This window comes from Giraffa tippelskirchi, chromosome 12 (genome assembly GCF_054371585.1).
Source record: "Giraffa tippelskirchi isolate mGirTip1 chromosome 12, T2T-mGirTip1v1.2.pri, whole genome shotgun sequence".
In the NCBI taxonomy this organism is placed as follows: Eukaryota; Metazoa; Chordata; class Mammalia; order Artiodactyla; family Giraffidae; genus Giraffa; species Giraffa tippelskirchi.
The window spans coordinates 4,513,600-4,526,707 of record NC_137286.1 but is presented as its reverse complement, the minus strand read 5'-3'; the positions used below and the strand labels follow the sequence as shown (position 1 = coordinate 4,526,707).

The window sequence follows — 13,108 nt, the reverse complement described above, 5'->3', positions numbered from 1 at the left end:
CCAGTGTGCCGCGGTCACTGCGGTCCAAAACCGAGATTTTCTGGGTTTGAAGCCACCTTGAGAATCGCGAGCGGTGGGAGACGTGGCGGTGGATGCATTCTGCATTCCCTAAGAAATGGGGGGGAAGCACCCCAAAAGCCAGAGTCTCTTGGGCATATTTTCCCGCTAGTTTTGGCCAGGTTCTTGGTGGCCGTAGGCGTCAGGAGTTGAGGTACTTATCCGCTAGGGGTTCCGAATCCAAGTACACAGGTATAGTGCAAAGCCTACTCCAGTCAAAATTCAGACAGTAGCATTGCTACCTGATATCATCTGGTTTATTAAAATAGTGGAGAGATATGGCGCCCAAGTGCAAGCCTTCCAGAAGCCCCCCCGAGGACGGGTTCCGTGCAGAAGGACGGCTGGTGGTGGTGGTGGGGCGGGTCAAGTGATTAGGGGCGCATGCAGAAGAGAGGCAAGGGTGGGTTGAGGTGGAGGGAAGGCTATGTCTTTGGGTCTGGAAGGGGCTGGTCAAAAGGGAAGAGAGAAATACAGAAAAAGGGGGCGTGTTGGGGGAGTTCTTGGCTCTGGGAGCGGAGAGCTGGGGGATCGGGGGGTCTTCTCGGTGTTGCGCGATGGTCCCTGGAAGATTCTGACGTGTTGTGGGCTTTTGATTTTTGATAGAGCCGCCTCTTGCCGTTTCCTTTGTCCCTGTCAAGCACCCCCCCACGCCGCCCCCTCCCCACGGTGGGCCGGCGGTCTTGGGGAGGGGGAGCGCGAGCGGGTTGCTACGTGGCAGGTTTCTGGAAGGTTTTCTCGCTGGCCGCCAGAGGGCGCCCGCGGCACTGCGGAATTTTGGGGGGCGGGGTGGGGAGGGAGGTGGCCTTTGTTCTCCTGCTGGAGGGGGTCGGGCGCGGGATTTCCTGGAGAGTTCTGGGTGCATCTACCTAGGGGAGAAGTGTTTTAAGACCCCCTGGTTCCCTGGGGGAGCGGTTGCAGGATTTCGCGCTGGGTCGCGATGCCGTGGTCGGCACTGATTGCGTGACCTAGGGCGTCGTGGAAGAGCGTGGACACAGATGAGTTTATTTCGGCCGGTTTGGGTTTTGAGGGTCTGAGAAGGTGTGGCTCATCTGGGTAGGATGGAGAAGCTGTGAAACAGCTAATTAGGCGCCATCGTGCGGGGGTCTTGAGATTCTTACTGTGGCGGAGAAAACGAGATGAGATTGGGGTGGGGTGGGGGGCTCGGTGGTGGTCTGGGTAATTTTAGGCGGTTTTGGCTGCCTTTGTTTTATTTCCTACTGGTACCGTATTTTGTATCATGTGTCCAGAGACACATAAGTGTGGGAAAATAGTGTATTGAAAACTGGGCCTTTATCATTTTAATTAATGGATGTGTAATTGCATTTTCTGGAGGTTGGCGCCAAGATTTCGGTGTTTTTACCCATCAAAAGTGGAATCTTGCTCTGGAAAGATCCCTATGGCGACTGTCCCTTTGAAATGCTCAGCTCTGTCTGGTGCCAGATTGACCCCCGCAGTTGGGGGGCGCAGAAGGACCTCAGGACCTATATGGGGCGGGGGGCGAGCTGCCTGATCCACAGGTGGATTCTGGCTGGTGTCGGCAGGCCTGAAGTTTAGGGGACCCAGGGCCCTGCGTGATTGGCTGGGGTGGGCTCTGCCCCCCCACTTCCTTAGGCCTGAGACCTGTTGGGCGCCCCCTCCACCTTATGCCAGCTGTGCCCCTGGCAGCTGCGGGCCGGGCGCGGGCGGGGGGTGGGGGTGCGCGCAGGTGTCTGGTCTGGGCTTCTGGGTGCTGGCCGCGCGCCCCCTAGCGGTCTGTGCCTGCAAGCGGCTCTCGGCCCGCCAACCCAGGCTTCAGATTGCGCATGCGCACACCGCGACCACTTGTGCCCTGTCAATCAAATCTTCTTTACCCCCTCCCACTTCTCTCCCTCCTCCCCCTCCCCCGCCCCTCCCTCCTCCCCCTCCCCTCTTCCTCTCCCTCCTCCCCCTCCCCCTCTCCCTCCTCCCCCTCCCATTCTTTCTCCCCTCCCATTTGCCTCCCCCCTCCTTTCCCCTCTCCTTCCTCTCATCCCCTCCTCCCCCTCCTCCCCTCCCCTCCCCCTCCTTCCCACCTCCCCCTCCTTCCCCCTCCCCCTCCTTCCCCCCCCCCTCTTCCCCCTGCCCCTCCTCCCCTTCCCTCCCCCTCCTCCCCCTCCCCTTCCCCCTCCCCCTTCCCCCTCCCCCTCTTCCCCCTCCCCCTTCCCCCTTCCCCCTCCTCCCTCCTCCTCCTTCCCCCTCCTCCCCCTCCCCTTCCTTCCTCCTCCCCTTTGCTCACTTCCTCCTCCCTCTCCCTCGGACTGCCCCCTCACTCCCTCTGCTGTTCCTGTGCCGGCCGTTAGAGGTCATCAAGACGGTTTCTAATTGTGCCCCCCTTCCCCTACCCCAGGGTCTGTCTTCAAGGATGACAGCTTCCGTCTGCCTCCCTGCCTCCAAGGACCACCTGTGGATGAAGAGCTATGCCCGGGTGCTTGCCGCTCACCTCCGACTAATGGTACCTCAACCCATCCTGGGGGCAACTGAAACCCAACACGGTGGGCAGAACCCCCCCACCCTTGCCACCCTGCGTGCACCACCCCCAGGCCCATTAGCAATTAAAAGGCAATTTAAACTTTTAATGAATTAGTTTTAGTTGTAATTAATTCATTTCAATTTTAACTAATACCTAGACTTGGCCTTCTAACCTTTGATCTGTTGCAGAGGATGCTAGAAGCAGGGGTTCCTGGATCCCACCAGCAAACAAAGCAACCACTGGGCAGTGACCGCCCCACCCGCCCCCACCCCAGGACGCCAAAGGATGAAGAGGACCCGAACTGACCAGCCAGATGTCCCTCTTGGCTAAGTGTTGAAACCAATGCCCTAGTGAGGGGGCACTGGTTAACCTCGGACTTTCGATGTGCTTCTGCCTTGATGCTTTGCTTTTCTATGTGCGTCTGCTTCTGTTAACCTTCCATCAACCTGGAGGTTTCACCATCCCCAGGGAGGTGTCAGTCTTTCTCAATCCACCCCGTTATTACCCCCAGGATGATCTGAATGGAAGAGTCCCTTTGGGAACTTCTCAGGAGGGAGACCTGGGCCACGGGCTCGACCAGCATCTCACTGGCAATTCCAAGGCCCAGGGTGGGCTTCTGGAAGGAGCATGTGCCCCGAGGCCATGCTACCGAACTGCCAGGGGCATCCCCACCTCCTCTGAGATCTCCTCGTCCTTTCTGGGGGACGGGATCGAGAAAAGCAACCTCCCAGGGTGTTGTGAGTGTTGGTCCGATTCTGGGAAGCCGGTAAGGCCAGGCATAGAAGAGGCGGTCAGTAAATGTTTTCCCAAACAGGTTGGTCGACCACGTCCCCCTCACCCCTCTCACCCATCTCACACTTCTCGTTTATTCTCCCACAGCACTCCGGACAACCCCAGTCCGCAGGGCTCTCGGCGCACCAGGTAGGGGCTGTATTCAGCCAGGTGTCGAGCTGACCTGAGTCAGGACATGCACGGCGCCTGTGGTCATCCCTGGAGCACTGTCTGCTCTGTGCCTATGTCATTGCTGTGTCAGATGTCCGTGTGAGCGAGGCCACTTCATTTACAAATGAGAATGAACGTGGCCTGGATTTGAGTAATTTTAAAAGGTGGAGGGCAAGAAGACCGAACTGAGCGCCCCTCCCCGTGGGATGGGAGTGACACACACGTAGAGTGAGGTCGCTGGGGCCGGAGGAGTGTGAGCGTTTCGTCACGTTCCTGGCAAGAGAAGGGGTCAGAGTTGGACCCTGGGTGCCATCGGGGGCTGCCCCTTACCCCCCACCCCTGGCCCAGAGTTACACTGAGAGTCTTTTGATTTCCACTCCAACGTTTGACAATGGGACAGCCTGTTTGAAATCCCAGCTGCCCGGGGTGGTCTTAGGGGTCTTGGGTGGCCCCAATGCTGGTACCATGTGCTGGTCCCACCTCTCAATAACGGTGTGACCTTAAATGCGTTGCTTAACTTCTCTGAGTCTCAGTTCTTTTCATGGCCTAAATGGGGATTAGGGGGGGAAAAAAAGCAACACAAAAAAACACCCGCATTTATCTACCCCACATGGTGCTTTTGAACAGCAAATGATGTAACCACTATGAAAGTGCTTTGTAAATTGCTGTGGAAATTTCGAGATACTTAACACCAGGAGGCTGTCCCTCATTATCACATGCCCAGCCTTGTCCCCCCCACACACCCCCCCCGCAGTAATAACAGCTAGCACCCACTAGGTGCTGTGTGTTTGCACTCAATAAATAAATTCCAGAAGAAATAAAAACAGAATTAATTCAACAAACATTTTCTGGACTGCCTACAATATGCCCCTCACACCAGGCCTGGAATGTGATACAAAGATGATGAAAACAAGTCTCTTGGAAGCTAATTGGGGTCCTCGTTTGGCCAGCACTTTCTTTCGTCCCCTTTTAAGCCAACCAGTTTTGTCCGGACGAGACAAAAACAACCCCGGGCCGCTTTAGAGAAACCCTTTAGAGAAACCCGGCTTGGTGTAGACAATAGCTCCCGGGCTTCTGAAAGGGGCTGATTGGATTATGTGGCAAATGAAGGTGGAAAGATGACTTGGGAGGTGGCAAATGAAGTGGGCGGAGATCTGCTGTGAGTTAATCCAGGCTATTAGGAGGGACCTTTTGTCTTCCAAAGGCTGGCAGGAGCTTTCACCACTGGGTTTTACATCCTTAATGTAAGGACGCATAATTTATGGTCAGTGAAAACCCAGGCCCCAGTGAGATTTGAGTAGGCTGTAAAATTGAGCGTCCTGCTACCAGTGAGTAATTACAGGGGACATTTATGTCTCCCTTTGCAGTTGGCAAAGGCCTTTTTGCAACCATCAATTCATTTGAACCTCACAACTCCCTGTCCGGACCCCGGGCTGGCCTGCACCTCCTAGGGGAACAGAGGCTGTCAAGCGGCCTTCAGATGAGGGCATCTGAGGTGTCTGCCATGGTAAAGGGAGAGGAGGACCCCCGCCCCGGGCCCTCCAGTCTCAGACCTGGCCCTTCGGCCGCAAGCGAGTCCCTCCAAATTCCTAACTTTGCTTTCTCAGCAGCTTCTGAGCCTCCGGGCCTCTGCTGGCCTCCTTTCCAGCCTCTCTCTCTTCCCTCCGCAGCCCCGCCTCCTGTAAAGCCTATCTACATACGCTGTCTTCCTTCCTCACCTTCCGTTTCCTCTCCAACCCACCGCTTCGTGGTCTCCTCTGGCCTGTTGAACTCCAACAGCTCTAAGGTAATGACTTTTCTGGAGCTTAACTCCGGACACATTTCCGGTTCCCGGACGCACGGACACGTATTCAGTGTTTCTCTCACGGTCTTCCCAGCTCCTGGTCCCTGGTGTTGACAGACAACCCTCTCCCCTCCACCCTCTGATCTGTAGATGGTACAGAGTCACCTGCTCCTGGCCCTCCTCCTTCTTAACCTCTCCTAGAAGAGTATCCAGCCCTTCCAGAACCTTCCAGAACCTGCCTCTTGGCATCTTCTCTGGGTCGGAGTCCAAACCACCTAGATCTGAGGCCTCCAGGTAGCTCAGTTTTTCCAAGGGTTTCCACCTTTCTCTCAGTTGCAGAGTAGTTATCTTTACCAGGCAGGTCAGGTGGACTATCCTGCAGGTAAAACCTCAAGTCCCACTATTCGAGGAACTTGAAATCAATTCAGTCAAGTGTTCATGAGAAAGTACAGCGAAGGTCGCCATCCGATTTTCTTGTAGGTTAAGTTCCCACAGGAAGGAGCAAAAGGGAGAAGAAAGAAGTGGGGGGAGGGGGGACGAGAAAGAAGCAAAGACTAGAAAAAGGCCCCCAAGGCAAAAAAATGGAGCAAAGGGAGACTTAGAAAATACGAAAACCCACCCCAAAAAAACACATCTCGAGAAAGGTTCCTTCTTGGGCTAGGTGAAAAGAAAGTAAACAGGAAAAAGGTTTTCAATTGATTATCCCAGTGACAAGTCCCAGGAAGCTTTCAAATCAAATTGCCCCATTTTAGGTTTTTAACTCCTTCTATCGGGTTTAACCTCTTTACCTCCCGCATCCTGGTTAAACCCTCCTCCTGGCCCCCTTGGCTGGTGATTAAATCCCAAAGGTGCATGGAGCCTTTCAGTCAATGAATGACCAGCAGAAAGAGCCCTCCCCCTCCCCCCAGCTGTGTTTTTCAGTTTTATTCCACTTTCTGCCCTTTTCCCTTAATGAACACAGGGCTAATCTTGGGCCTTGTCAAGGAAGAGGCTGTAGACCTTAATGAGGTAGCTGCTGGATTCCAATATTCATCTCATAAGGAGTCTTCTTTGTCTGAGAAGGAAAGACACACTGATTATCATAATGAGGTGAACTGCGGCTGCAGGGTAGGGGCGAAGAGGGTCTGAAGCCACACTTCTAATTTTGGTGCTGGAGCCCAGGGACTCATTTTGCTCCCCATTCAAGTTTTTGCCTCTGTCCCAGCTCGCGGTGCATGGAGCAAGGTTGAAAGTTGCAGGCAGCTTTGGGCCAGAGATGAGGGCTGCTCTGCAGAAGAGTTCCTTTGTTCGACCCTGTGTGCAGACCAGCCATGGGCCAGGGCAACTCAGGCCTCTGGGATCGGTTTTCCAGGAGCAGAGAGACGGAGATGCGGGTCTGGCTTGCCCCACACTCGTTCTTAGGGCTCCCCGGGGTTAAACATGGATTTAGACACTTCCCGAGTCAGAAAAACCACCTCCCATCCAGCCCACTAGATGACAATGTGGACGGCTGCCCAGATGGCCAGCTGCGGCCACTCCATCGCTTTCGGTGGTGGTGACCCCAGGTGTTGCCCGGACTTGGGGACTGGATGGGGTGAGCACTTCTGAGAATAGGGGGTCCTACGAAAACCTGCCCTCTTCTGTGCAGTTTGTGGAGAGTAAACTTACAGAGGAGCTCCTGGTGTTTCTGGAAGGATTTAAGTAGGAAAAAGAAAATCCATAGAACTCTTCACACCCTCAAATACATACCAATCATTAAAATATGTGCCCGGGAGTCGTTAACATTTTAGCATTTGAGAACCCAGAGAGGAGGTGGAAGGCAACTGAACTCATCTTCTGAGGCCACTGACAGGGAGGTGTCTGCACTGGACTGTGTTAACCTGTGTCCTTGTTTCTGTGCCCCCCCTTCTGCACCTGAACTGACACAGCTCCCAGCTCCTTGTGCGCACGGGACACCTGCCCCTCACACTTCCAGCCCGGGGGTCCTGCCCGTCTTCCTGTGTGGGCCCCCTGACTCGGGCCCCAGCCGTCTCAGCCACCATTGAGTCAATCCCGGAGGCTCCCCCCAGTTCTTCTGATTCTCCCGTTTTTTTCTGCTTCCACTGCCTGCTTCTGTAGTCCGTCCGTCTTCTCTTCCCGACTCCCATCTCCTCATCTGGTCCTCGGGGGTGTCCTAGGCCAGCCCACTCCTCCTTTGGGTGTCCCAGCACCAGCCTGGCACAAAGTGGGGCTCAGTAAGAGTATGTGGGATGTATGTTTGGACAGGTGAGTCAATGAAGGAACTTGACTGTCAAACCTGAGCTGCTGGATGGGAGTCATTGGGAGTGCAGCAAGTGTTAGTCTAAAGGGTAGAGGGTGGACCTCCTTTAACAGAGGGGTGGGTGTCGCCCCATCCCCAGCCCCTTTTGAGTGGGGGCCTCAGCAGTCTCACCCCTTCATGGACTCACGCATCCATCCCGTCATCCAACAGTTGATCCTTACTCAGCAAGCCCATGGCTCGGTCCCGGGCTGGGCACCTGCCACCCTAGCACGTCCCTTGATGGCCTCTGCCTCCCCGGGGTAGGGGGCCGGGGGGTTGCTTCTGCCCAGGGTGCCCTCTCGGCTCCCGGGCGCTGGAGCAGCATGCTCCTGCTTTGTAGAGAAGGCAGGCCGGGGGGTGCGAGGGGCAGGCCTGCTTTGCCTTGCTGTGGTCGGTTGGCCCCCTTTGAATTCAAAGCCTGGGAGGGGGCCCCGAACCTGCCCTTCTCCAGGGCTCAGATGCAGGTCCCAGCCAGCCAGCCCCTCCTGCCCTCCTGGCCTCCCAGCCTGTCTCGTAGCTGAGTGCTCATGGCTGTCCTGGACCCCCAGCCCTGAAGTTCAGGACTGAGGAGGGGGACTGGGGCAGCTGTGGTGTGTGTCCCCTTGGGCTCTGGCCGCACAAGGTCTCCCTCTTGAGTTGGGGGTCCTTGGGCTGGACCCCTCCCTCCAGGATTCCCTCCTCCTCCTGGGACTACATCCAGCTTCCCCTGCCCCACTTTGTGGGCGGGAGCCTGCCCACTACGAAGGGCCCCTGGCTGGGAACCTCCAGGGGACCTGCAGGCCTCACCTCTGCCTGGCTGCCCACCTGGCTCCTCTGTCTGGCGGCTCCTCCTCTGGCTTCCCCCCCACCCCCTGCTAGGTTGACTGCCCCCTCTGGGGCTCTGCTTGCTGGATCTGACCTGTGTGCCCGTCTCTGTGCCCCGTTCTCTGGGTTCAGGACCCTCTGGGTCTCAGCCATCTGACTCTCTGCTTAATGCGTTGGTTTTCCTCGCTGAGCCCACAGCTGTGGTTACCTGCGTGCTGCCCTGCCCACCTCCCACCTGCGTGCCTTTTCCCTGTCTCCCCAGTGCAAGGAGGCCTGCCTCCAGTGGGTCTCTAGTGCCTGGGGTGCGAGCCCCCCACCCCAGCAGGCCACCTCCCCCTGGCATCCTCAGGTACCTCTTCCCGTGGGCCTGGCCTCCTGGGCTCTGAGTGACCCTGGGCTGTAGCCAGGCTTTTGCCCTGTTCCCTTCTCCCCACCCTAATCCCCCCAGACCCCTTGTCATCATGTCCTGCCAGGCCTGCCCGTCCGAGCACCGTGTCCCCGTGAGTCCCAGGCTTGGCGCCCCTGCCCACCCCCGCAGGCCGTGTGGCCCATCTGGGGACTGCCCCCTGGCCTGTCGCTTCTCACACCTCTTCCCGTCCTTGGCGCCCTCACGAGCCACCTCCCTGCATTGAAAACCAGACGGCAGGTGAGAGACTGGGCTCTGTGCCTTTTCTGGGCCATGTGTGTGTGGCTTTTCTGGGGGGCTCGCCTTGCCATCCTTCTTACCTTCTGCCTGTTCCCCCCCCCACCAAGGAGCCCCGGCGGCCTCGGATTGTGAACGCGTGGACAGAGGAGGTGGAGGAACTGCCCTGGAGCAGCGCGTCTTCCGGAGGGTCACCCAGCGTCTCGCGCCCGCCCCGAGCCGCGACACTGCTGCCTGGATTGGGGTGAGTTGCGTGCTTGTTTGAGACACCACGATTTCATCAGGCTTACTCAAACATGTCTCAGTTCGAGGAGGTACACTGCAAACCTGGGAGGGGGTCACTTCCAAGGGCACGTTCTCTGCCACCCCGACCGTGGGGCTGGGCATTCTGGAAGCTGCCGGGAGCTGAGACCCTCGTGCACCAGTACGGTAAGTGGGAGCATTCCCTCAGGTCTGGGCTCCTGAGAGCCAGCGCGGGCCAGGCACACACATAGTAGGTCCTCACAGAGCTTTGCTGAGCGTGGTGATGAAATGAATAGCAGGACGTTTGCCCTCCGCCTAAAGCCCAGCTACGGGCCCCTCTGGAGACGCGAAAACAGTTGTGCTTGTCCGCCCTGGAGCTGGAAAGGCGTTTCTGCCCACACGCCATGGAAACGTCAGTGGCTGTGAGAATGCTGGTTTCTCACGCAGGAGGCTTTGATAATGTCCTTTAATCAAACAGTGGTTTTTCAGGGAGTTCTTCCCTTGGCCTCGTCTCCTCACCCTTGAAATTGCAGCGGGATGGGAATGTTTTTGTTTGTTTAAATAAAATCAGTAATGGTGGAGCACAAGAAAGCTGGGGTTACAGCTCCACGAGGCTCCCTGGGCCCGACATTTGTTTATGGGACCTTCATTTATTCAAGAAGCCTTAACGGAGCCTCGGGGCCCAGGGGTGGGGGTCTTCTCTGGGCGCCCGAGGCCAGGTTTACCTTAAGGGCCAGAGGGTCTAGTCGGATGCCCGGGCGGGTCCCATATGGTGCTGTGGCCCATGTGGCATCTAGGCCAGGTGGACGGGGGCGGGGGACTCCCCCGAGGGCATCTTGCTTTCTGTGGTCACGGCAGCGGAGCCCGCAGCAGGGCTCCTGGAGGGCCCTTGGGGTGGAAGAGTGAGCAGCTCAGTGGAAGATGCCTGGCTCTGTTGCATGTCTGAGACATTTGGGGTAACCACTGGGGTGAATGAATGAAGGCACTTAAATGGCCAGGATGGTCTGGGGGGGATGATGGGAAGGGCTTGGATATGGGGTCAAAGTTAACTCAACTCCCCAGATGTTTATGGAGGCTCAAGTGGGCTCAGCTCTGTCCCAGTCCTAGTGCCTTGATGCTCCACACAGGGTCTCTGTGAGAGGAAACAGGGACCACGTCAGAGCTGGGGGCCCTGTCTTGGGGTGCACCTGCCTATATGAGCCCTGCAGCCCAGTGAGCAGAGTGGCTGGACCCCCATACTCCCCAAGGGTCTCCAGTTTCCATCGCAGCTTCTGTAAGGCTCTTTCATCAACCAGATTTTGGGGACAACTCTTCCGCAGTCCTGCCCTCCTGCCCTGAATGGGGAGCGGGCTGGGGATGTTATTTTGAGCAGGCGAGAAAGGTAGACGTATCCATACAGGGGGCTGAACCCTTTGTCTGCTTGTTTCTACTCCCCAGAGAGGTTGCAGAGAGGTGGGGAGCATGTGCCCGGGCCTAATTCCAGGAAGGGGGCACCAGGCGGGCTCCACCCCATGACATTTACTCCGAGGCTGGCATTTGCCACCTGCAAACATGATGATGTGGAACAGAGCCCGGGAGGGGATCTTTACAAAGGGCAGGGTGCAGGCTCCGGGATGTTGTATCCGGAGCTTGCCAGAAAGATCTGTGTGATTCGTCGGAGCCAAATGCCCACGGTTCCTGGACGCCTCCCTGCTCAGGAACGTCTCGGGAGCCCCTCCAGGTGGGCTGGGCTGATGGGCAGAGTCAGGATGGAGGCCCATCTGCAGCCAGTCCCGGACTTTGCCAGCCCCCCGCCCCTTCTCCTCCTCGAATGCCGAGGAGGAGAAGGGGCGGGGGGCTGGCAGTCTTTGGACTGTTTGAATTTTAGAGGCTTTGGTGAATGCTCAGTCTCAGGCAAACATATATTTTGGATTTTGTGTGTCATTGTGCAGAAAATAGGGGCTTCCCTGAGAGCTCAGTTGGCAAAGGATCTGCCTGCAATGATCCTGGTTTGATTCCTGGCTCAGGAAGATCTGCTGGAGAAGGGATAGGCTACCCACTCCAGTATTCTTGGGCTTTCCTTGTGGCTCAGCTGGTAAAGAATCCGCCCACAGTGCAGGAGACCTGGGTTTGATCCCTGGGTTGGGAAGATCCCCTGGAGAAGGGAAAGGCTACCCACTCCAGTATTCTGGCCTGGAGAATTCCGGGCACTGTAGAGTCCATGACCCGCAAAGAGTCGGACACAACTGAGTGACTTTCACTTTTCACGCAGAAAATAGAGAGTAATAGGTATAATAGGTCAAGTTCTTCGTTTAAAGAAGTTGAAACGTAGCATCATCCATCTGCCATTGTCCAGTGTTGAAAGAAAGGATCATTTTCAGGAAAATTCTTTTTTGGTGGATTGGCCCATGCCTGAGCAGTAAGGGGTGGAAATGAGACCCTGGCCAGCCAGCCAGACAGGTGGGAGGGTTCCTGGCCGTTTGTCCTTGGGCTGAGCCAGTCCCCAGGGCCCCCTCTAGCCGAATGACTCCGGTGCCCACAGGTATCGGGAAGAGACGGTGGTCTTGCTGGAAAGCTGGTCCTCGGGCCCCACCTGCTTCTCCCACGGTGGAGGGGGGATGGGGAAGGGGGCTGAGAGCATAGCTCAACCTCTGCGTGTCTGGAAAGGAAGAAAATGCCCCTTTTCTCACCCTCAGTTTCCCACCTGCAGGTTGCTTGTGGGACTGATGGCAGCTTTCAAGGCCCCTGACCTAGTGCCTCCTGACTCATGACTCAAACCCCAAACGTATTTCCAAGCACATTTCTCCAAATAATGTCAAAAACTGGCAAGACTTAAGGGCAACCGGAGGCATGTGTTTCTTATTCATTCATTTACATGAAGGAACTTAAATGTGTTTTTTTTTTTTATGACCAATCTGACTTCCAGAAAGAAAAAAAAAATCACCCATCTTTAATGAGCTTGCTAATGAATTTTTCCTTGAAAAGAGGAAGGCAGCTTTACACAGAAGGGGGTGTGGAGGGAAACAAATTAAGGCTCCAAAGGGTTAAAGGGCAGTGGACAATGTAGAAACCGCCATTGTGAGCTGAATCAGAAGGTCTGGGGTGCTGGGAGCATTTTCTTTTTAGAAGACTGACGTTTAACAAGTTGCAAATGAGCCCCAAGAACTAGTTCCTTTTTCCATCTGCGGCTTTGAGCTCTGCCCTCTGTCCTAAAGAAGGACTTAAAGGAGTCTGACTAGCCTGGTCTCCCATTCCCGGTTTGAACAGATGGAAAATTCTAGAAAAGAGTTACTTACAGCTTTCCAAATGAGGCCATCTAAAGCATGGGTTCCCCATGTTGAAGGAAAGAGACTGTTCTGGTAGTGGAAGGAGTGGAGGCTTTCACTCTGGGTTTCAAACTGCCCCCCCAGTTTCCATGCGGAGCCCCAAGTCCCAGCTGCCTGCCTGTGGCTTCGGGAAGCCGGGCCATTTTTTTGGGGAGGGTGTCTAAGGCAAGGGTTATGCTGAGGTAGCCCCCAATCATCAGCAGGCATAAGTCAGTGTTTTGGGGCCAGGAGAGAAAGGAAATGAGGGGACCCTTGGAAATCCACCGGGAGGATGTCAGCCCCCAACAGTGTCCACTGCCAGGCACCCCCCGCACAGGCTGCAGCAGCAGCGGGAGGGGTCTCAAGTTTACTTGGATCCAGCAGAGGTTGACGGTCCCCTTCTCTGTGCCCAGGCGACCTGCTTGCAGTGCCCAAGAGGCTCATTTCTGAATGCCCACACATCCTCGAATTCCTGGTGCCTTCCAGATTTTAGATTCTTGGCCCCTTATCCCTGTCTTTGGGGAGCTCACTGAGGGCCTCGGCGGTTGTGAGGGCCCGGCAGGCAGAGCAGGTGCGGGGCGGCCGA

The 13,108-nt window shown here is 56.2% G+C and overlaps 1 protein-coding gene across 1 annotated transcript in view; it reads left to right on the top strand.

Annotated features, from left to right (window-relative positions):
• The first annotated feature begins 2,437 nt into the window (after positions 1–2,437).
• LOC145530173 (uncharacterized) overlaps positions 2,438–13,108 on the top strand; it is a 31,653-nt gene continuing 20,982 nt past the window's right edge. The window contains exons 1-5 of the mRNA XM_081551072.1: positions 2,438–2,527; positions 3,328–3,466; positions 5,158–5,273; positions 8,891–8,998; positions 9,106–9,239. Coding sequence (XP_081407198.1) covers positions 2,438–2,527; positions 3,328–3,466; positions 5,158–5,273; positions 8,891–8,998; positions 9,106–9,239 — 587 coding nt within the window. The remainder of the gene's footprint in view (positions 2,528–3,327; positions 3,467–5,157; positions 5,274–8,890; positions 8,999–9,105; positions 9,240–13,108) is intronic.